At 42.8% G+C, this 25,531-nt stretch overlaps 1 protein-coding gene across 1 annotated transcript in view; it reads right to left on the bottom strand.

Annotated features, from left to right (window-relative positions):
* LOC119905437 (ERC protein 2) overlaps window positions 1-25,531 on the bottom strand; it is a 164,690-nt gene that overhangs the window by 60,792 nt on the left and 78,367 nt on the right. The window contains exons 15-16 of the mRNA XM_038722471.1: window positions 22,364-22,516; window positions 18,618-18,778 (exon numbers count right to left, since the gene is read on the bottom strand). Of these exons, the coding sequence (XP_038578399.1) occupies window positions 18,618-18,778; window positions 22,364-22,516 (314 nt within the window). The remainder of the gene's footprint in view (window positions 1-18,617; window positions 18,779-22,363; window positions 22,517-25,531) is intronic.

Genomic DNA, 25,531 nt, shown 5'->3' with positions numbered 1-25,531 from the left:
TGATACGCCCTTTCACATTCTCAGATGTTCACAGTGGTGGAAGAAGCAGGTGCTGCAGGCGATGCTGTTTATATAACAAAATATCTATATATCGATATCTAAAAGTATAAAAAGTACAATTAGTCATTATTCGGAATGGTACTGGTATGGTATGATACTTTTATTATTCAAAAATTATTATATTTTTATTTTTGCATGACTGTATAATTTTTTACTGATGCATAACTGCGTAGCCAGCATTTTAGGCGGAGCTCATTTGAATTTCATTCATATCCTGATTGTAGGTACGGCATGCAAAATCTTAATGTTCTTGCTGTCAAAAAAATTTAAAAATGTACAATGCTTCACTTTGATGTGTAGTGGTGCCAAGGAATAAAAAAAAAAAAGCGAGAGTGCAGTACTTGAGTAAAAGTACTTACCACCTGCATGTACAGAGCTGCTGGCAAGTAGATTACCACATAGATTGAGCACGCGCACACACACACACACACACACACACACACACACCACATCTGCTAATAATTAGCAATCCTCTGATTCCAACCTTGGCTAATAGTTTTCTTTTAATGACTGATGGCAAAATGTAAGTAAAAAAAAAAAGAAACTCAAACTGCTCTACTTTGTGTTGAAGCAGCAGGAACCACATGCTTTCTTTACAGTCTACTACACAAACACACTCTGACCACATACTAACTTATATAGACTTCATTAGCCCAGCTTTAAAGTGCTTTAAAGCGAATAGAGGGGGAAAATATATTTAAAGCAAGATAATATGAAAGAGAGACAGAGATACAGACACAGAGAGACAGACAGAATGTCTCACACAAACACATACACACACCCACCCACGCACACAGTAGGCTAGCAGGGTGCTGATTAGAGGAGCTGTTGCCAGGTCTGGACAGGTCTGCTGTATATTTAGACAGATCAGTGAGGATCATGGGATCAAAGAGTAACATGATTACTACCTGGCCTTCTGATAAAAAACCTCACTATTATTTCCTTGTCAATACACACAGGGATACACACATTTGGAAGTACACACAAATCTGAGCACATTCACGCACACACACTCAGATAAATTTACAGTCATGGGCTCCAGCATTCAAAGACACACAGTGCGTTGTCTTGACACACAGATAAACACACACACACACAAAGAGACAGACATATACAGCCACACCGCTCTATAATCTGGGTAATTTGTACGTTGAAGCTAGTGCAGACAGATCATGCCTGTGGACTTTAAGCCTGTTGTGTCATTGCATTTGCTTGTTTGTCAGTTGGTGTGAATTCCCAATAGAGACATACTCTTACTTGTAAAGTATAGTGCCTGGGAATACGTTTCATGTGAAGACACATTGAGACAACTTTTGTCAAAACGGCACTTCTTGGGTGCCCTTTTATACATTTACAAGGGTACGAAGATTGAAGCTGCAAGTGCGAACACACAAGCACAAAAGCATGAAACAGCAAAAGTGTGCGGCAAAAAAGTACACTCGCTCTTTGACCCTTCTTCTCCTTACCCCAAGCAGTCTTGCTGGAGTCCAGTTTCCTTTCCGCCTTGATTATGTTTTGTCTGCAGTCTGCTTTTCCTCACAAACATGCATAAAAGTATAAACCTATCCACAGACAGCACACGCGCGCAAACACGAACAGCGCTGAGCTGTGATAAGGACACAGCCAGCCCTCCCACACACCTGTGCACGGATTCCAGCATACATCTGGTTTTTAATAAGGAGACCAGTGGTAGTGTGCAGTCAGATGCTGCTGACAGACCCACTGATTTCCAGATAGATAACACACACACATACACAGCCGGGCCAGCTCCCTTGGTAGATTACATCACAGTTATTTTAACAATGGCTTCCACACAGTCCTTTTGCTGGCTATGGTTTCATACAGGAGTGCGTGTATGTGTGTGAATGAGATGTTTTATTTATTTATTTCTAGTTCTTGAATCTTAAATGATCCTTCTGTTGTCACTTGAATATGATGCTCAGAGTATCAGTAGGAATTTTAGTTTGTTTTAATGTTGCACTAAATTCACCCCGGGCTCCTTAAGAGGGTTAAATAGATGTTAAAATGTAGAAATAAATTCAAGATGTGTGTTTAAATGCAGAAGAGGAACACGGCTTGATGCATCTGCCTCTACGTGTGCAAGTGTGTGTGTGTGTGTATGTGTGTGTGTGTGTGTGTGCATGCTGTTACCAGGCAGTTAAGAGCATTATGATGTGTTTTTCTGTGTAAAGACGCGGATGCGCTCCACTGACACAGGAGAGTTGCGGGTGAGAGTGGGCTCGTTAACTAAATGAGTTCCTAATGTACCCTCGCTTTTGCGCTGTTTCTCAGACACACACATACACACAAATACAAAAGACTTTTAGGGGCACTGCTGACCTTACCTCACTCCTCTCTTTGTGAATGCCATTCAGCTTTGACATTTGACATTACAGCTTTATCAGGTATACCAAGATTCAGAATGTTCTCATTGTAAAAAGGCTTAATTTGCTTACTTTCGGCCTGTAGATTTTGGAAAGAGAGGTTGGTCAGTTTCTAGAGAAACTCAATAACTCAAAAAAGACTGGGCTCATTTTACAGCTACACTGTGATGACATGGTGTGCATTAACAAATGGCGCTTATTTTTGAGCAGAGGACAGGCTGGAGACCACCTCAGAGCTGCAGATCCAAAATAGACTCTGCTGGGAAGGGCACAGACACACGTACAAACATTTTGACATGAATATCGGTCTGTGTCACAGAACAGCAACTTTGAAAGGGGGTGAAGAGCATGTGAGGAATACGCGTTAGCAAGAAAAGCAAGAAATGTTTATTGCTCTTTTATCTGCAGTCATGCAGTCAGACATACCAGGAAGCTGCTTAGAAGTTTGGGGAAACACTGGCACGAAACACCCTGTGACTGATATGTCAAAATGTCTGCAGTGTGGCGTGCATGCAGACAAATGTGGTCTTGTGTTTCTCTGTGTATGTGTTTACTGTTTATCCTGCATGTGTACTGTTTTTTGCCAATGTCTGTGTGCATGCACGTGCATGTGTGTCTGAGCTCCCAAAGTGACACTGGACACTGATGTCAGGAAACCGAGACACTCTAAGTCTGACAAACAAACCATGCCAGGAGGAGGATCTAAACAATGTGCCACAATTGCTTTATTACTCAGTGTTTGCCTTAGGTGTCATGTTACTGAAGTCTTCAGAACCATAAAAGCCTTCTCTATGGTTCAGCACTGTGTGTGTGTGTGTGTGTGTGTGTGTGTGTGTGTGTGTGTGTGTGTGTGTGTGTTAGCTCTGGCAGAGGCTCCCCTATGACTGGTTATATTGGACATGCTCAAACAAAGCCAAACACACAACAGGAGCCGCAAGCAATTAGGGCCTGCCATAGTGCATAACTCCTCTCTGAACACCCTCTGCTTCCTCCATCCACAAGTCCTGTTCTCCCCTACCACACATTTCAAGGATTGTGCTAGCATAAGCCTCCGTCCCCAACACATACACACACACACACACTCACATATCAGTCTCAGCAACATTTGCATGCCCACTCTGTGCTGGCATCACGTGTATCATCAGCGGCAGTAATACTGTTTGTGTGTATGTCATCTTCAGGATTAAACGTTAACCTCAGTGGGCAGAACATCTCTGACTGGCACGGGAATGCCTGTAATGCTAGCAGGCAGCCTAATCTTCTGGATTAATACATATTAGGTTGGTTTAGCAGAGAGCCGGGTGGGCCCTGTGTCTCCATTTCATCCTGTCACTGGGATGAATTTGCCACTATCCACATCATGACGATACACCTACTTTTTCCTATGCTGTACTACTTGTTTGGTGCAGTTTAAAACATACAGTTCATACGTTTCTAATCTTGGTTCTTGATTCACTTCTGCACAGTACATGATTAAGACATCCTCTCATAGCAGAGCAAGGCCCGTCACAGTGAGTGATGGACATCCAGTTTGAATCAGATCCTCTGGAGCCTGAGTAGAGGGTGATATCTCACTGCCTGTGGCTTGGACAGCAGACAACGGTGAAGATCTGTTTCAAATCAATGTAAGAAAAGCGGGTAAACTCAATCTGGGTCAACGTCTTTTTCTCCCTCCTCTCTCTTTGTCTTTCTGTCTCTCTCTTCCTGTATTTGGGTGTCCCTTTGGCCCTTTGTCACTAAACACCTCATAAGAGAGACATCTCTTTCTGCAAAAAGTGAAGGAGGACAGGATGGAGAGATGGAGCAGTGTTGTAGTTGCAGAGAGAGTGTTAGGTAGGGTGTGTATGTGTGTGTGTGTGTGTGTGTGTGTCTTTACCAGTTCTGTACTAATAAAGCTAATGATTGCCATCTGGACAGTGAACAGATTTCTAAATTTTTCATGTCCCATGTGCCACTTTTTTAAACCGGACCATTACTTTAAGCTCAAGACCCAGTTGGAATGAATACAACGCAGAATGTGCTCAAGGATTTGCATATTTATATATATAAATATATGCATGTTTGTGCATGGTACAAGAACTATGAACAATGACACTGTCCTTGTTTATGTAGTATGTCAGGGGATGGCATACCTTAGTGTGTTTGTCCAATGTGTGTAAACCTTTTGTAGTGGCTAGCGTAGCTCTCCTGTTACACATACACATGTTCTTTATGGGCTGGCTAATGGAGCTGAGCTCTTCCTGCCTCTGTGATGTGGTTTACTGTTGTTTGATGTGCTCAGGAACCCTGCATAGGAGAGCACCCTGAGCCGATCTTATCACATAAAAGCTCTTGCAATGGAAGAAGACACTCAACTCTCTTTTTTAACTTAATAGAGATCTGTGTCCCTGTGAGTCTGTGTGTGTGTGTGTGTGTGCATATGTGTGGGTAAGTGAGCACGTGTGCACATATGCACTATTCCTCTAATTCAATCGGGTGTGTAACCCAAGGCCAAACACACACATTTGATTTCAGTAAATGCTGAACCCGGAGACCTGGGGGTAGAATGGATGAGGGACATGTTAGATATGTCAGTGCACGTTACAGTGAGTGCGCACGTGTGTGTGTGTGTGTGTGTGTGTGTGTGTGTGTGACAGAGGGAGAGAGAAAGAGAGTTAAAAACAGGGACTTATAATGTGTGATGAATTTATGTATGTTTAAGAACAGGCTCAAGTCAGTGTTTCCCCTACCATTGTTTTGGGGGCCAACAGCACTTACGCCAAATGAACAGAAAAACTATATTTTGGTGTTTACATGCACTGCCTCTTTGCTCCCTGCTTCTGCGAGGGCGGGGCTTAGCACTCAGCGTATCCTGCACACACACACCCACACACACACATACAAACACGCTGTCATATCAAAGATGGCACGCTAGCAAGAACTCCTTCAACAAAAATCAGCAGATGCAAGACGCGAGCTCTTTGTAGAATTTGTGGCTGTGTGGGCGCAGTCAGATATTCTGTTAGAAAAAAATTATAAAAGATATGTCCAGTCAGGCTTTGTAAACAAGGAGGAGTGCTGCCCACATGAGAGTAACCTCCGACCCACACCCACTGTGTTCAGCAGCATTTGGAGGCTGTAAAGTAATCACCTGTTAGATAGGGGACAATTCACAGCACATGAATTGCAGCAATGCATTCATTGTGAATCGTCCCCATAAATAATTGCACATACATATGAATATTTCTTTATTCCATGATACATCAAATTCATTGATATTGATTCAATATGTAATATTTCTTATTGAATTGTTGAAATTTTATTTATCCACCACATCATACCACACTCTTTCTGGTGACTAAATGTGCTTAACTAACACGGAAACGGAAAACAGCGAATTTGGATTTTTACGGGATATAGGCAACAAATTAAAACAGATTTCATAGGGCCATATCCATGGTCTCGTCGCCCAATATCTGAATGTAGCATAAAAGTAGTGAGCTCCATCAGGAGGAAGTAACTTTAGCGTTAAAAATGTGTAAGAGGAACAGAGAAGGTGACGAGCTTAAACAGGCAAAAATAAGTGTGCAGCTTCTACGACGTTTCCGTAACACGCCTGCTCCGCGACCCTAGTAGTCTACCACCCCTGCTGAAAACAAATCCTAGGGGAAACACTGCAAGTCATAGTCAGTTCGTGTCTTAACTAGGAAGGCCATGTAATGTTATTTCCTGAATAAGTTAGACTACTCAGGAAACCAACTATAGTGCATGTGATTGGTTCTACAGTTTAGTGTCTTTTTGCATTTGTGATCCAATACACCTGCTTGTAAGACTTTCTGGTGTGCAAGTACATTGTAGTATTTGTATATCAAGTAAAATATTGTCATTAAGTTAGTGAGATAGCTGTAGGCTACACTGTAGCCCTGTGTTTGCATTGCATTAGATTCTGAAGAAAAAGTATGCATTTGATGATAACGAGGGGGAGGTTATAAGGAGTGCTTTTGGATCTGATTAGCAAAAAGGATATATGGACATTTATCCTCATTGGATATCAGAGAAACATCTATCACTGAAAGAGTACGCTCACCTGATTCCTGCATTGTGTGTTCCAGTTTGCCTGAGACTGAGACTGTGACTCTGAGGAAAAAGTGTGGTTTTCTTTTGTTGCAGAATGCGTCAATGGGTGTTACAGGTTACGCATAAACACAGACGGGAATGAAAGGAAACACACTAACCTTATTCTCTCTCCAAATGCCTCACACTTCATAATAACAGAAATGGATACATATAAAAAAATTCACTCAGGTTTTGGTTACAGTAATGTCAGAGTGCAAACATACTTTCTTTGAATATTGTAAGCCTAAATGACACAACATATGCCTCGGCTCTCTGATGTCGACTTAAATTACTCCAGACATAAACAATTTAGCATACCCTCATATCAAGGCGTTCATAAATGGCCATGTTCTAAATCACACATACACACATTGTCTATATTCTGTGTTTCATCTACGGCCTGAAAGTCATGCCATTGTCTTTGCTCACACTCCCTCTAGCAATTCTTGTCTCTGCAGGATTCCTGTGTTGTTTATTTAGCGGTGACCGGTCCTGTCTCTAAGCAGTCTGTCCGCCCACATGAAGGCCTTTTCTGTCTTATTGATGCAACTTTAAAGATGAAGGACTAGGCAGATTAAACTGCGGTTGCCATCTTGAATAGATGTGACGCTTGCTTCAAATAAACTTTGGGTTTTAGTTTTGTGTGTGTGTGTGTGTGTGTCTGTGTCTGTGTGTTCCCCCCCCCCTCTCTCAGTCTCTTTTCAGTGTGTTTTGCTTTTCTTTTTCTTGGACATAAACTCTGATATCATAAAAATGAGACAGAAGTTTTATTGCAGTCTTGTGAAAGTTAACAGTGTCTTGTGAATGGTAATTTCTCTCCACAAACAAATCAGACAAATGTAGTTTTTGTTTTAATGAGATTTGAAATCCTAGTGGTAAACTTAACTCCAATGACCCCTACTTTCTCTCCTGATTTTATTTTTATTTTCTTCTCATTTTCTTTCCACTATTCTCCTTTCATGTCCTCTTCTCCCCCTCTCCTCTCATTTCTTCTTCCTAAACTCTGGATACCCACCGGCCCCGAGAGAACAGTCACATTTCCAATATGTCTCCATTTAGCAGAGACCAAATGAGCAAGAGCAGGGCCAAAACAAGAGCAGGAAAAATCATCACATAGCCACTGGCACAATCTGCTTATCTTTCACTGCTAATAGCTCTCATGCTCTTCACATCATTGCTCCTATGTGCACACACGCCCACACGCACGCACCCACATACACATGCACGCACACACACACAGATAAATTCATGTATGCACATGTTGTTCTTTGCACACAAACACATTCAATGAGCATCAATGAGGATACACATGCTCATCCAAACTTGCTTGGGCTGTTTCCTGCCACTGCCGAGAAGCACATAATGATAATTACAGTTTGGGTCTACATCCCTGAATTAACCAGATCAGACACACAGACACACACACACACACACATACAAACACAGACACAACTTGAAGTGCCAGGGGCTGCTGTGGTGTGTGCTGACTGGTGTGCAGTGTTGGAGCAGCCTGGTGCTGGGAAGTGGTCTGTTCTACTATTGTTTTTTATTAAAACCTCCTAAGAAACATCTCAGCAAGACTAAGAGAGACGTGTGGGGCCAGTAAAAGTCCAGTCAAACCAACAACGAGTCAGAAAGACTAGCCCTTATTGAAGGCTTTATGTAACAGTATGTTGTTACATAAAGCAACATACAATGTGTAGAAGTAAAACTGCAGAGACAGCTGTCAACATTCTGTCCTTTTTTTCTCTTTCAAAACTGATCTGGCAAATGTCAGAAACAAAGGGAGAGAAAGACACAGACAGATAAAGGAAGAGACGTGCTTATACCCAGAAAAAGACGTAGCCAGAGAAGCCACAAAGGAGAAAAACAGGAGCCGAGGCTCAGGTGTGTGTGCCAACCACAGAGGCTTGGAGGTGTTTACAGTGTGCGAATATGTGCCAGTAAGCCCCATTGACTCACTTGTGTGGGTATACCAGCATTTCATGTGCCCATAATGGTAAACCATGAGGGCATTTCACTAAGCCACTGTTTTAATGGCTGTTTTACAGCGCAGCCCATCCAACAACATATTACACACAGATGCATTAAAAATAACTCATCCCTCTTTGTTTCTAAAAATCTCTCACTGCTGCACATTCTCTCAGTTAACCCTTTGTGCTCCATCCCGGCTGCTATGGATCTATCCATATATCTGTCTGTCTGCATATCTCGTTATCTATCTGTATATCTATCTATCTAAGCTCAAATTCAAATGTGCTTTTGTGGCCATGACCAGATCTATCAATCTACACTGGCAACACCTCCTCCCCCTTTCCTTCTCCTCATTCCTTTGGTGACCCTGAGGGCAGGGCCGTCGTTTAGGAGGCCATCACTGATCAACTCCGGGTCCTGTGTCCTGGGCTGCCTCTTTACGGCTGCAGGGCCCACCTAATCAATTGCCCACTCATGCACACACTTAAAAGATCCTAAACGCGCGCGCGCACACACACACACACACACACACGGACACACACACACACAAACAGACAAGACTTCCAATAAATTAGTCTTGAGATTTAAAAACCAGGTAAGCTTGGAGGTGTTAGTCTCCCTAAGACCAATCAGATGGGGCTTTCCCGAGACTTCTACACCAGCCAAATGACACTAATTAGCATGTGTCCGTATGTGCCCGTGTATGTGTGTTTGCGACTGACACTAATTAGCAGGGCTAGTGCACCTACTTCCTCAGGACCATTTCCTGTGATAGTAATTATTAGGTATGTGTGATAAATTCCAGGCCTTTTTCCACCCGTCCAGAGATACAACAAGAGAAAACAGTAAATAAACAGAGGGAGGGAGAGCATTTAATGCTCAGAGGAAGTTAGGGAGGTCAGTGTTAAAAGAGTGATGAAGTAAAAGAGAGAAAAGACAATTAAAGAGTGATTTTACTCTAGTGGGGCCAAACTGTAACTCGGTACGAAGGTGAAAGCAGTTTCCACCTGCAACATCTTCCTCGACGTGGCCTCCCTATCTCCTTTTGTAGTTGTCAATCATTTTTTGTTTTTGTGTGTCACATTCAGCCCATCTTCACTATGTCAATCATCACTTTAAAACAAGAAGTTCTTTCTCTCTCTGGATAGACTCTTCCACCTCTGTTGATATCAGTTTAACCAAACACATGCACCATCCTCCCTATTCAACCAATGCCCTCTGAGTGTCGACTTATCTTTCAGTTCAACATCAACTTCACAAGACAGCTCTAGCCTTCCAGTCACTCATAAATTTTTACATTTACATACTGTAGGCAAACAGAGTATATGTACATCTGCAGGAGCAGACTGGCCAATTGGGAGAACCAGGTCAAATCCCAGTGGCCTGCAGGCTACTTTGGCCTACCATTGATAGTTTTGAACAACAACAAAACATCATGTAGCAAACTTTAGCTAGCGCACACACCATTGACTTTCTACAAATGTGGCTCCACTCTGTCAGAAATTTGGAAGCGTCAACTCAACTTATCAAATGAAACAGTCCTTTCACTCATGGTTTCTTCATGTAAACTTGGTATTGAATGACTTGGTAGCAGGTGGGCACCGTGATTAAGCTCATCTTGAAAATGTGTTCACATTTGCAACTTTAATCATCAGTCCCAAAAGTCAGTAGATGAACATGGCAAAGACTATACCTGGTTTGGTACCTGTTACATCAACAAATAGGGTTTGTCCCATAGACCAGGGGTTTTCAAAGTGTGAGGCGGGCATCCCTAGGGGGGCTCCAAACTGTTTCAGAGGAGGCTCAGTGAATGGAAATGAAACAATATGACATTTCTTATTGCATTAGTTATCCAAAGGAGATCACATAGAATAGCCTACATGTGTGAGAGAGAGTGTCAGAGATACAGTAGTTTTGGGGAACAGTTTCCCCCCCATCAGAGTCAGAAACTAATAAATGCCTTAGGACAGACCTTTTTTAAAACTATTTGGTGCAGTCAGACGTTACGTCATACAGCAATAGTAGACTATTTTGGCTCAAATGTTGAGTGTGTATGGGATATTATAATATAATTAGGGCTGTCCCTGACTAAGGATTTACATAGTCGAATCAGAATCATCAAGTCCTGCATATTGTCGACTGATAGTGGAATCGTGTGTTTTTGTGCGCGGCGATTGCGGGCGGGGGGGGTTACACACGGTAGCTCCACTTTAATCTTGAGAAGCTGTAGAGCTGCAGTCTCTATTTATTCAACTTACACTGTAAATTTCCAGCTAAACTGAGGCTTTTTGAAGACCCTTCTCTCTCTCTCTCTCTCTCTCTCCCTTGCCTGTTATTCACTGGTCTTGTGTGAGTTTTAGTGCATGCCGTGCTGCCGACAAGCAGGTCACAGTTCCTCGCGGGTCTATTTCAAGTAGCTGGCTATTTAAAAACAATAAAATATTCATTGTGTGGTTCATCAACGGTGATAAATTATCCGAAAGACCCTAGAGGTGCGGACAACTCGGCACAACACCAGTGAAGCCGGGGCTCCGCTCCGTCTCTTCAGCAAGTGTTCTTCTTCCGCCACCACACACACACTATGCCTACACATGCGCACTGACGACCCAGGGTTAGGGTTATAATTTTGGATTTATTTACGGACTTTTAAAAACATTTATTGAAAGTTTTATTCTTTTTACATGTTTGTTTACAGCATTAAACGTTGAAATGTATATTGTAATAGGCTGTATATTAACTTATTGGGAGAAAACTGGTAGTTCTATGTAAAATCAGACGTTGAGCACCACCATATCACCAAAATGGCATGATCCTTGTTTCACTGCAAAGCTTCAACTGTGAGATTGACAGTCGAATCAGGCTCCGCCCATCGAAGCATCGAATCTTTGACTATTGGGGGTCAGCCCTAAATATAATCATGATCTCATACATCCAGGAACTTAGCGAAATTTAAGTAAATTAAAGATGGGGGAGGGCATTTCCCAAGGTTTGTGTGAGGAGAGGCCCACAGTCTCAGACTTTGAAAACCCCTGCCATAGACTGTATATAAAAAGTTCAGTCCACAAAAATTAGCGGTTTGGTGGTTTGTGAGAACAAGGTGACCTGGGATCGTGTCAAATTCCCGGCCTGAATCCTTGTGCCGGTCCGCCCCTTTACATCTGTGTGCCGGTTTCACATGACCGAAAGTAAGGTATTACATACTGTAGTGTACAGAATACCTCTAATTCATATTTACTGAGTGGCCCTATGCACGCCATCAATACCAGAGGTGTGGACTCGAGTCACATGACTTGGACTCGAGTCAGACTCGGGTCACAAAAATTATGACTTTAGACTCGACTTGACAAAATCAATTAAGACTTGCAACTCGACTTTTACTTCAACAGCAATGACTCGGGACTTCACTTGGACTTGAGCCTTTTGACTCGAGATAATTTGACACACCCCATGTCCGAATATATATTATGATATAAAAAAACTGCGCACTGCATCAACATAGTGCGGTGACCAATTAGACTATAGCGTATAGCTTCCTCCAGCAAGAGGGAACAATCACTGACCGTCCGAAGCACGCCCGGCCGCTCCGCGACCTCCTGTCCCTGACCCTGTACGCCCCAGCGACCAACTCCCTCTCCGGTACCTATAATGGGTTGTGTAGTAGGCCTACTACCAGCGCGCTGTGAACTGTTCATGATTGTTCCCTCTGGCAGGAGGAATTTTACGCATAGGCTAATCCATGCACAACAGCTGAGTGCCTGACGCAGCACCACACAACTTTCTAAATTCCTCCACCTCACGGAGAAAAGAAAGCTCGGGTTGAAACTACGTAGAGAGACTGCTGCAGCTGTGCGTGAAACTGTTTCCACCAATTATCAAAACAAGTTAATTAAGATAAAACGATAATAGCACTGGGTGCAGTTTCACAACACTCTTTTTGTTTTATAAATCCAGTGCACCCCTTTCCTTTACAGCTGAGGCTCACGTCCTTCCCTAAAAGGTGTGTTCAGTGTTGCTTTACCTGATCAGTTCTTATAAAATATCCACGGTGTCTGCGTCTTCTAACGTCATAGCGATTTATAGTTTTCTCACTGCTGGTTTCCATGGTTTTATTTCAGCGTTCTGTAACGTAACTTCGTCAACTCGAGTAGTTCCACTGTCACCTGCTCTGCTCCCCCCCGTGTACACACTCACACACAAACACACACACCTACACACACACACACACACACACAGAGCCCCATCAAGCTGTCAACTTTGCTGCTGTCGTCCTCTTGCACTACTGTAGATGCTGCTTAAAGTTAATAATGTTGGATTATTGTTTCTTATTTCATAGGCTATATGGGATTTTGGAATAATGCATATATAGTAGCCTAGTCTTTAAAAAGTAAATATTACATTTCAATAGTTTAATGTTTCCTAAGGCAATGAGTAATCCTGTTAAATAATTTGATCTCAATATTGACCAAAATAATTAGCAGCCCTACATAAAAATTTAATTTAATTCATGAAATTTGTTGTGTGAAACTGCACCTCTCCCTTCTTTCTGTACAGGCTAATGCTTCATTCAATCCATTGTTTTATTTTTAAGGTGAAAAAACTTTTTAAATGGTTTTTAAATTTGGTGAAGAGCGCATTATGCATTATTCATTACACTGGCTCCCAGTAAGTTTTAGAATTGACTTTAAAATTCTATTGATTACTTTTAAAGCTCTTCATGGCCTCTCGCCTTGTTATATTTCTGAACTTTTAGTCCCATATACACTAGCACGTACCTTGAGATCCTCAGGCAGAGGTCTGTTGTCTGTTCCAGAGTCTCAACTGAAAACTAAAGGGGACAGAGCGTTTGCTGTCAGGGCCCCGAGGCTCTGGAACAGCCTGCCCGAGGAAATCAAGTCAGCTGAGTCAGTGAACTCTTGTAAGTCCCTTCTTAAAACATACTTTTATAGGAGAGCCTTTCCCGATTGTATTTGACTTTATTTTATCCCTTTTATTTTATTTTATTTTACTAATTTTATATTTATCTTAAACTTGTTTTCATGCTTTTATCTTGTATTTTTTGTACTATTGTCTCTTGGGTATTATTGTCTTTACACTTGTTAAAGCACTCTACAAATAAAGATTATTATTATTATTATTATTATGACTTGTTTAGGACTCGAAACTCAAAGTTTAAGACTTGGACTTGTTGGTCCTTGACTTGAGACTTGACTCGGACTTGTCAGTCATGATTGGTCTGGACTTGGTACTCGACTTGGGACTTGAGTGCTAAGACTTGGGACTTAACTTGGACTTGTAAAACGATGACTTGGTCCCACCTCTGATCCATACTATCTGGATATAAGCACTAATAAAATATGAATAAGTAGTGATAAAAATAACCATAATTGATGCTAGGACAGCCAAATCCTTTATGTGAGCTCCAGAAGTGACGGTTGCAGAGTGCAGAACGACGTGGTCTGTGGAAAATGGGTCACAAAAGTTACATTTAAGGCATGTAACTTCCAGCTGCATTAGCTTAACCGCACAATATCCAATTTAAAAAATGACTATATTGAAACAAACCACACATGTATCTCTCCACCCTTGATGCTTACTGTATGGGACCCAGGTAGAAGTCTGTCATTACCTTACTGTACTGAATAAGGACTTAGAAGCAGGGATTTCCATGTGATGAAGCCCTCCATTGACAAAACCTCAAAGTTGGAGGAGGAGGAGGAGGGTGGAGCAATGCCTCTGCCCTGACATAATAACACACCTACAGGCCCGACAGCTGACACACATGTCCAAGGTAAACACGCATGTCAGAGGGCATGGGAGCACAGACAGACATGATGAATGGCCCGAGGTTCCCACGAGGCGACACACACACAAACTTGCTCGCAGAGAGAGGAAGGTGATGTGTAGTCAGCCCCTCCTCATCAGTGCAACACAGAGAATCCCATTCACACACTGCACCAGCACTCTATGTCTCATCATTACTTATCACAATGGCACTGTAACACCATACTTGTCTGCATGTGGCTGTGTGAATACATATATGTGTGCATTTGCTGTTAAGTCCTTGCGTACCTGTTGAACGCAGTGCTTCTTGGCATGAATGCGTAAAGATACTTTTTCAGTGTAAATGTGCTTCAATGAGTGCGAGTGCACATGCTGCATATGTGTGTATGTCTGTGTGTGAGTTTGTGAGGGCGTGTGTGTGTGTGTGTGTGTGTCCAGGCCCCTCAGAGAGATCAGGGAGCGGGGACATGACCTTGCCAGTACAGCTGGTCTCTGTGTGTTTAGTCAGAGTAACCATGGCAATGGCGCTGTGCAGACAGGATGTCTACGTTGGGGATTTGAAAGTCATAACGTCGCTACTGCTCTAAGCTTCATTATGCCATGGTTTACTGTAACTAGCCAACGAACGGATACATGAACGCACTTCACGGACAGAATTGAATTTTCTGGGATACAGGTTAGGGGTTATTACATTTCCACGGAATGGAATAGCTCATTTAGCCTTTGGGAGACGGTGCTGAGTTAATGACATGAGAAAAAAGGGAGTGACCGTTGGATATAGTTGATGTTTTGTTTAATTTTGCTTTGGCACAAAAGGTAAGTTCCTATCCATAGTCCACACATTTTCAGCACATGTCCAACATTCTGGAAAAAAGAAAATGTGAAAAAACAAATTTCTATGAATTACTGTTGAGCAAATATTTAAGGCAAATGTATAAGAAGTCTGTAATTGATAGAGCTCCTGTTTTTATGTGACACTGAGGAATTTGTTTTCTTTGTCTATGTGCCATTTCTGTCCGACATGTTGTTCAGGGTGTAGGGAAATATAACATAACAAAAAAAAAATCAATGTGAAATAGCAGGTAGATATTCGTTATTGTCAGATGTGGTGCAGGTGTGTGCTGATGGTATGTTGTGTTTAGTTGTTCTTCTCTCACCCATTCTTCTTCCTCTCTCTAGCTCTGTTTCTGCTAACCTTGCTCCGCTCCCTCCCCACCCCTCGCAGCTTTATACTCGATCTTATCCCTGTACTTTCTTGCACCACTTCCTCCATCATTCTCCTCCTCCCTTCCTCCATATATCAACCCCTCCATCAATCACTCCCTCACTCAATCTTCCCTTTTTTCCCATCATTTACTATTTCCTCCCTTGCTCTCTTCTGCAGCTTCTCTCTTTTCCTCCATTCACGGTCTTGCAGGGTCTTTCTACTGATGTTTGCATTATTTCCCCCCCTCCATCTCTCAGACTCTCCTCTTCTCTACCTCTGAAAATTTCCACTTTGTCAACTCTGAATCTCTTCACGTCCTTACCTCAAAGCTGCCGCTACCTTTTCTTTGCTCTATCATCATTTTCCATCACTAAAACGTAAACAGAGATAATATCAGCTACATTCCCAGTGTCTATGGGAGGATCAGGTTCAGTAAGCCACTGCAATGTTGTGGCATGTAGTATTATCCCATTCAGACTATGGAAACATCTTAATGGCTAACTATTCAAAATGTCCAAACACATAATTTCTCTATTGTGCACCTACACCCGATGACCCTACACTCATTTAATGACTAGCTCCTCTGGAGGCCATCTGTGTCTGTATGGGTGTGTGTGTGAGTGCTGTACAGTATGGTGGAAACTCAATCTGGTGTGGGGTGATAGAACAGACCCACACCGCTCCTTATACCTCAAGCATTCAGCTCTATATCTGAAAAACGCAAATATGAAAATGCACTCACTCCGTCTCCCTCTCACACACACATGCACGCACACACACGCACACACACGCACACACACAATACAAGCTAGGAAACCCAGCATGCAATGAGAGGATATTAAAAATGATTTTTTCCCCTCTTGTCTCTTTCATTAACAGTGTTGAAAAGCAAAGAGTCTGCTCTCTCTCTCCCTCTGGCTTATACACACACACACACACACACACACACACACATTAAAAGACACACACAGAGAGCTCTCCAGTTCACTGGGGAACGTGCCTCACATGGTTTGCTTCAGCTGGTCTTCTTGACAAATGCCACATTACAGTGGAGAGAAGGAGAAACTTGGCATGCAATCAAACTTCTCTCAAGATTTCTAAGATTTGAAATACTTAAGTTTGTGTAGCCCCTCCATTCCATCCTCCCCTCCCTCTCATTCTGTCTTTCTGTCTCGTTTTTTCTTGCTTTCACTCTGCTTCAACTCTCTCTCTCTCTCTCTCTCTCTCTCTCTCTCTCTCGTTACCTCTCTTTCCCTGCCTTATCTTTCCTGTTTAGTTTCCCCTGTGCTAACTTGGACCAGAGCTGTGCTGTGGGAATACAGCCCCCTTTTTAAGCAGAAAGCCAAAGTTTGTGTATGTGTGTGCATGTCCGCAGACGTGAGTGATTATATGTGAGTTCCACCATGGTTGTGTGTACATTCTGCGTGCGTATCTTTGTGGCTTGTTCAGATGCAAGTCAGTCTCACGAAGCTTCGCCCCTCGCAATTCAACAGTCCTTTAATCCTCATCATCAGTGACCCCAAACCCCTGCCTCTGACCTCTTCATACACACAGAATCCGATGCACAAGGGACCACACACACACTCATGGCCCCTGTGCCCCCTCCATTAGCTCTCACCAGTGTAGACTTGCATTCAAGTCAAAGTCTTGAGCACAAAGGCAAAGAATCCCATCTACTTTGTTGCTGTTTATGTCAACCAACCATCACACTAACCTTCTTCTTCAGAATGTTTTCTAATGGTAATATAATAATGATTTAAGCCTAGTGCCAGCAAAGCAAAAAAAGCTATCAATCACGTGCCAGGTCCGTGAGCGTTTTCCTAATTTCACGTATATACCTAGAAGAACGGGTTGTGTCTGTGACATATGTAACACATTTTCTTCTACTAAACATACCCGGCAATGTTTGCATGGTGGAAATTGGAACAGACAGGAAGACGGTTTGTATCACAAGTGCGTGTGTGATACATGGGCAAGGGCACTCTCTTCCTCGGGTCTCCGGCACGCTGCGCGCATGCACATACTGTAGGCAGACACAGACGCATACACGCATTCTTGTAGAGTTAGTGTGATGAGAGGGGCTTGTGAGGCATAATGGATTTTAAAAGTTGTGTTTTCAATACATATGTGCCAGCCTTCCCTTTTGTGCTGCACATGAGTGGCTGACATTAAAGGCATTTCTCTGCGGCACATGACAGCCAGATATGTGGCTCCATGCTCCTTCAATCAGAGCGCTCAAAGCAAACACACATGTAGCCGCTCCACTGACAGATCACTGAAATCACTCACACATACATACCCACTGACACACACTCACATATGGAAATACAGCCGGTCCTCCACACTTCTTTTTTTTGGTTTTCTCCTTTTCAAACTCTCTCTCTGTCACACACACAGACACACAAAACAAACAAAAAAAACAACAACTGCATACATATTTTTCTGACCTGCAATCTAAGGCTGCACCACCTGTCCTCAATAAATGTACATTTTCACAAGGCAGCTACAGACAACGTCTGATCCTGCTTCAAAACACACTCCAGCGCTGATGTCTATACAACACTCATGCACAGATGCACATGAGAACAGGTGAGCAGATAAATGTGCCGAATACAGTATAAGACGCAGGTTTCTGCTGCAGCGACGAAGCTGCTGTGCAGGGTAATGAAAATGCGCCCGATGAAGCACTGGGCGAATTGTGCCAATGTTAATAAAAGATCCTTGATCATATACTTTTATGGGTTGGGTGTGCAGTCACTACCACAAACACTTGTTTTCCGACCGTGTGTCGTAGAGCAGTTACCAGCAACTCTTGCCTGTATTACAAATTAGGGCTTTTCTCTCAATGTAAATGCAGTTTAATTAATTCCTATTACTGAGAGATGAAATCTTTCTTTTACTGATTAGAGAAATGCAAAGCCATGGATGGACAGGATGTAACATATGGTTACAGAGTATGTGATTAGTATTCTGTGTGGCCTACTTTTTGAAAGGGGTTACATCTGTAAAGCAGGAAAATATACAAGTATGGTAGATTAAGTCAGATAGATAAGATATAAATACTGTGCAGATATTATTACTGTATATAAAGACAGATGGCAGAGTGTGAGACTAACTTCATCTCCAGAATCTCCTCCAGCTGTTTGCGTCTCTCCTGGCGAAGACTATTAAGGTGTCCGTCTCGCTCGTGCAGGGACTGCTGAGTGGAGGACAGATGCAGCTTGGTGGCGTCCAGCTCCTGCCTTGTCTTCTCCAAAGCCCCCATCAGCTCCTCTAACTATACAAATGGGAAACATATTCGCACAGATTAAAACAGTATCAAAACATTACCAGGACACTCACCCACATGGATCTGTTAGAACGTAACGTAAGAAGCGCTCATTAACTCACATAACTTGCCACATAAAATGAAATATATAAGATCTATTGTATACTTATGGATCCACACATGTGCACATGGACATGCTAAAGTAATCAGATAAACACTTTTATTAGTCTGCATGCATGCATTTCAGAGGGTGTGTGTGTGTGCTGGAATGTTAGAATTAAGTGAAATGACCTTAACATGAAAACAAATGGTTGGGTGACATCTAAAAGTAAGTGAAATTACTGAGGTTCAAAGGTTAGTTGAATGATATGTCCGCTGACCGCTGGCACAGGGAACAAAGGTTCCCTCTTCTCTCCCACCTTTCTCCACTTATTTTTTATCTCACTCTCAAGTGTGGCTCTACTTTAGAGCAGGTGAGAATAATGTTCAGCCGCTCAACTACATCTCCTCCCACGGCACACACGTGCCTTCCAGCCATGCAGGCCTGTGTGTCCAACATGAGTGTCTGACAGGATGTGACCTCAGGGCACCATTATCCTCAGACAGGAAGCATCTAATTGTCTAACAACAAGTACTTTACAATAGGAAACATTACTAGGCTGGCTTGATCAGACGATGCAAATGGTAGACTGCCGGAATATGAATTTATTTTTGTTCAATTCTGATGATTTGTGATATAAGATAGTCAAATGATAAATAAAGTTTTGGATCTCAAATCAACAAAGGGAAACAAAGTGAAGGAGAAGCGAAGAAAAAAATGTGAAAAGGAGTTTTAGGGGAAAACACTCCATGGGGTAGGACATGAAAAAAGGAATGGGCCTCTTTTATGAAGGGGCCAAATCGTTCACACATTTTCAGGACACTCTCCATCTCCGCCGCTTTACTGGGTGTGTTTCACAGATGTCAGATAATGTGCTCACGGACTGTTCATGAATATCACATATGGAGTGAGAGAGAAAAAAAGGGTAAAAGCAAAGCCAGTGGGGAATCTAGAAATTTGAAATGGTGGGAAAATGACAACTTTCAGTCATACCTTCCAAGAAATGTAACAAAGCATTGTTTTAAATAAAATACACCCCACATCCATCAGTTGACCTCAGCAGGTATTACACCCAATATTAACAGGATATCCAAGTGTCCAAAATCACACCACATTTAAGGTTTGATGTCTTCTTTCAGGCTTAACAGAATCCAAAGTCAGTCTTTTCATCTTGAAAGCCAAGGGTCAGACACACACACAACTCCATTTACACCCACCACATGTCTATCGACCCCTATGCACCTACCGCCCCCCCCCCCCCCCATTAGTCCACCACCCAGGCTAGCCCTCAAATCACAATCACATCATTAATAAGGAATACAATGCATTTTAGTGAAATTAGGGACCTAATCAGCTTAGCAGTCAGCCTGTGCGTGCTAATTTAGCTCAACTTCAAGGCAAAGCCCCCCAGCCAGCCTAAGGCTCACTAAGACTGGCCCAAAGCCCCTTTAGTTGCTAAGCTGATTGGGGGCTCAGAGGTAAGGGCCAAATCCGTCTTGTCCATTTGCATCGGTGTTGCTGGTTCAAAGGCCTAGTTCAAACGCCACAGCGAAGAAGAGAGGGAGAGGGACAGGAGCCGAAGAGAGGAGAGACAGTGTGGGGATAATTGGGCGAGACAATTTAAGAAGGCGCATGGGAAAGAACGAGGCTTATGACAATGGACGAACAGCAGAAATGATGTCAGGAGAAAGGCAAGAGACAGAGAGAAGCGGAGACGGAGGGAGAGACTTACAGAGCGGGGGTGTGAAGAAAAGTGACCCGGGGCATTACCCATGCTCCATTTCAGCAGGTCAGGCTGATGGAAGACTTTCAGCGCATTACATGTCATGAGACTGATTACTCCGGGACAGAGGAGAGAAGAAAGAAAGAAAGAAATCAAGAAAAGAGGGGTGGGGGCAATGTGAGAAAGTGAGTCTGGCAGGGCGCTCTGAAACGGTGCCAGGGTCAGGTGATGTTTCAGAAAGACGTGTTCATCTCTTTATTAGCCTCCAACATCCCTCCCCACACACTCTCTTTTTCTCCATTCTGAAGAAACAATGGCAGCAACTGATTGACGACTGTGTAACTGCATGTTAATGGCCTCACTATCCCGTGACGTCAAGCCAGCTCACAAAGTTCAGTAAGTTGACAGCATTGAGCAGTGGGACTCGACGACTGAGCAGCTTGAGTGCCAGGCCAATTGGGTATCTTTCCTTTAGCGGACATCGCAACTCTGGCTCAATACGTGTGAAATGCAGTTGCCAGTATGACTGTATAGTGGCTCAGTATGTTCTCCACGTGTAGGGACTGGATTGACTTGAAATAAAAGCAAGTTGACGATGACTTTTTGGGGTCAATGAGTGTTAATGTTACACAAGTTAGGAATGGATTGCCCTGATTCATTGGCTACACACGGGTAAACTTAGGTCAAAGCTGAATCATCCACTTCGAAAAGTCCCACAGACCTAAATATACTTTTCTTTCTGACCTCTCAGTAGATCAGAATATTGTTTGATAAACAAAGTATCCATGCTGACTGCAAGTCAAGCATGTAAAGTACAGAAATTGCCCACAAAAAAAGAGGAAAAAACAAGCCACAGTTAGCATTGGCTCTCGCTGAATTTTCTAAACTGAGTTTGACCCTCTCTTACATTCCCCTCTCTGTCCACCAATCTCCTCGCTTCATCTTGTTCTCCTCTAGCTGCTTCTGTCTTCGAATGTGTATTTGAGGCAATACAGCCACCATTCTGCCTCAAAATGTTATTTCTTGTTTTAACCGCAGATCGCGCTCATATTACTTGTGGCTCTCATCAGTGGGGCAAGGTAATTCTCATTCAAATGCACGCTCACACCAGGAGGAAACACACTCCCTCGCCTTGTTTCTCTTTCCCACCACAGACACACCTACGCTCCCACACACACATACGAATGTACACACATGCGCTTTTTTGGGACCCACTTAAAGATGCAGACCGACCAGCTGGCGGTCAGAAAGACAGATAGACAGCAGGACATACAGAATGAAAGGGGAGCCTGTACTCCATCAAGACTGCAAGTCTAAAGTATACTACTTGATGAATTCTGATTGCATGCACATAAACTCACAATAGGCTAAACATATGCTCACATTTTCAAGCATGCAGCAGCAAACTTATCGAGCGACCGAAAATTAAAGGAGGAACTTTCAGCCTAAAATTTCAGTCTAGAAGGAGAAAAATCAAACAGCATGTTTAGAGAATGAAACACACAGGAAGCAAAAGACATTCATCCATTTTGTAATATTGATATTTGTTGGTTATGAGCTCCAAACTAAGTGATTAAGGATCATTCATAAACCACAGCCTGCAGCTACACTCTTCCCCACATGGGGGTGCCGATAAGTTCCACACGTATACACATTCCTAGGTGAGCTGATAACCTGCACTCAGTTTTAAAGGTAGGCCACACCGTCTGTGTAGGGATGCATAAGATTATCTGTGTGTGTGTTCCATCAGTGTGTGAAACGTCAGGTAAACCTTTCTCTGGGCCTGAACACGGGCACCCTCCTCTTGTGCCCAGAGAGCCTCCCTATGTGCGGAGGTGTTCATGCTCTCCCTCAGTGCCTTCTCCAACTCCCTGATCCGCTCCGCTGTCTCCCGCATGGCATCCTGGGAAGCTGAAAGAGGAAGCTGGGGAGGTGGGGGTGGGAGCGAAAGTAGTTCAGCAGAGGAGGACCAGGAGGAGGGTTGGAAGCAAAGTAGCAAAAGCCAGGGAGAGAGTGTTTTTCTTTGAGTATAGTTAAGAAAAATCCTCATCAGATGTTTTTGCACTAGAATCACACTGTATTGGCAAAAGGTAAATTGAGAAAAGGTATTTGTTGGTCCCTCTGCTAAAAAGAATCCAATCCATGTAAAATAGAAGCAAAGGAAGAGACTTGAGGAAAGGTTGTGGTGAGAGAAGAACAACACTTCTCTTAGAAAAAAAAAGAGTCACAGCCAAGAAAGAAGAGAGCCATAAGTGATGGAGAGAGAGAGTGTGTAAGTGCTGTGACCTTTGCTGCTTTCCATATTAGTGTGCACATGTGTGAGTGAGGGTGCGGAGTAGACTGTGCACACTAACATGCACAGTTTGTGTGTGGCCTCTCTGACACCTATGGTGAGGAGGGGGAAAGAGATCCCTCTCCACACTGGGTGATGGAACTGTGAAAGAAAACACTGGACAGAAATAATAAACTGCCCGATTCTCTCTCTCTCATTTTTTAAAAATACATTCTCTCCTACTCCTCGAAAGTTGACTCGCCTTCAAGTTCACACGTTCACACTTTTCTGGGGGCAGGGCAGAATCCTTGGTTGAGGAGACACTTTCAAACTGTCCAACGAGTTGCAAAACAAAACTTGAATTGTAAATAAAGAAGAAGCTAGAAAAGTGGAAAATCCACACTAGCCAAAAACACCAGATCAGATTTAGGAAATAAAATAAAAGTCACATTCACTTGTAGAAGCATCAAGCACATGAATATGACACAGTACAAGCAATAGATATTCTTAGAAGCAACAAGGATGCGTAGGAAACTCTCCCCAGACAGCAACAAAGCAAAAAGTTTTGTTTTTTTTTAAGTTGACTTTATTGCGAAATGTTGCGATGCTTCGCAACAAACTCTTAAACTGACATTTCATCTCAGAAATGGCTGCTTGTAGAAGCAAGTTATTGCATTCGGAATGCTTGGAAACAATTGCAGCATTGCAGATATATGGAGCTCAACATGAGTGTGTGTGTGTGTGTGTGTGTAATGTTATTAATAAGTCTGACAGCACTCTGAATAGACCAATGTTTTTTATTGTATAAAGGGAGCTCCAGGCTAAACAGTGCCATGGCAAATCTATTGTGACGGCAAAAAAGGACATGCTGAATGCATGAAAAACTGAGTCAAGTTAAAGTCATTTAATGAGACAAGTGGGATGCATATGAATGGCTTATTAACTGCTCCTAATAAAGATTAAAGAGGAAAAAGTGAATTCTGAGATGGTACCCATATCATAAATAGCTACTATATCAAGCCAGTTCATGACAAGTATAAAAAAAAATCGTGCTTCTTCATAAAAAAGATGATTTATGGCTAATTAACTGACTAATTCACTGACACCAACTAAAACAGGAGCAATGGGATTATCACTGAGTGTGTTGAAAATAATGCCAAGCCTGCCAAATCACAAGCGGATACTTGTGGCTCGTCAAGTCAGCACGACACAGCTGGAGGTGAGCGACAAACACCCGCACACACATACACACACACACGTACAGAGGCAGGCTGTGTGCGTCAGCAGTCCAAAGCTGTAATTGGATGTGACAGACGGGCAGTAATTCGATGCACCAGAATCAACAAGTACCGGTCTGACCCCGCCCAACAGACACATGCACACACACGCACACGCGCACACACACACACACCCCACTGAGATGGGGCTGCCACTGCGGGACCCCCGAGTGAAACCCGACCAGAGAGCTGTGTCTGCCTGTGTGTGTATGTGTGCACATGTGCAGTATATCTGTCCGTCTGTCTGTCTGTGTGTCTGTGTCAGTGCATATCTGTGTGTTGTATGTGAGTTTTATTAGTAACAAGAGAATATTGCTGGCTTTCAAGAATAAAAAGAATGGGAAAAGGGGCAAGAGACACAGAGAGGGGGGAGAAATGGGAAGATAATTGCCTCTGCAGCACCAATCATCACCTAATGCCCCTGGGAAGGATCATTACAGAGTCTGGCCCTTTCTGGTTTGATGGAGGGATTATAATCACTAAAATAAACGAGCAAAGAGTGAGAGAATGCACATTTCCAGCAGCTGTGTACCTATGATCCTCAGCACACACACATACAAACCACTTAGCCACATAGCCTGACCCAGGCAGACACAAACATCTGTCTCTGTCTCTGTCAAAAAAGTTAAGTGTGCAGCATCAACTTCTACAATTTGTGTCCTGTTTCATAATTTAAAAAATGTTAAGTTTGTGTGCAGGGCCAGAGGTTTCATATACAGTTTCAGTCTAATGTATAGAATGTGGAAACAAGCTTAGAGTGAAAGAAAATCCTGGAATGTGGGTACTTCTTTAACTGTCCCCAGATAAAAAAAAAGAGATTCTATAGTTATCCTTGTGTCTCTAAATAGAGGGGGGGGGGGGTTCGCTGATGCGTCTCCATTACAGATAAAAGAGAAATAAAAGGCTTGAAGTGAACATTTCCGATGTGTGTTTTCTCTGTGTTTGTGCAACGTGGCGCGATGGAGACGAGATGCTATCGCTCCGTCCCACATAAACTCTCCTGGATGGATGGGGAGAGGGAGCAATGAGGGAAGGCCCTGTTTGTTTGTGTTTACCCTCGGAGCGTGCTGTGTTCCTGATGGACTCAGAGATAAATGGAGAAAGAGAGAGAGAGAAAGCAAAGGAAAGGGAGTGAGATAGAGGCTATAACGCAAGTCTGACTGCTGAGCAAACATAATATACAGAATGCAATAAATACAGCATGTATTTATAAGATATAGCTGGAATATGTGGTGGTCCCTCCATATCCTAACTCTTATGCAGTCTTATTTTTACATGTTCTACAGTATTGTTGCTAATCTTTTTAATACTGTTTGCAATACTGTTATTAAAGCAACATTATGTAGTATTTTCTATCTTAAATAACAGCTTTAAAATCATTTTGATGCTA

This window comes from Micropterus salmoides, unplaced genomic scaffold, assembly GCF_014851395.1.
Source record: "Micropterus salmoides isolate LMB-PRFRI ecotype aquatic unplaced genomic scaffold, ASM1485139v1 Ms_hic_scaffold_16, whole genome shotgun sequence".
Taxonomy (NCBI): domain Eukaryota; kingdom Metazoa; phylum Chordata; class Actinopteri; order Centrarchiformes; family Centrarchidae; genus Micropterus; species Micropterus salmoides.
The sequence above is the reverse complement of the archived record's forward strand: the minus strand, read 5'-3'. Positions and strand labels throughout refer to the sequence as shown.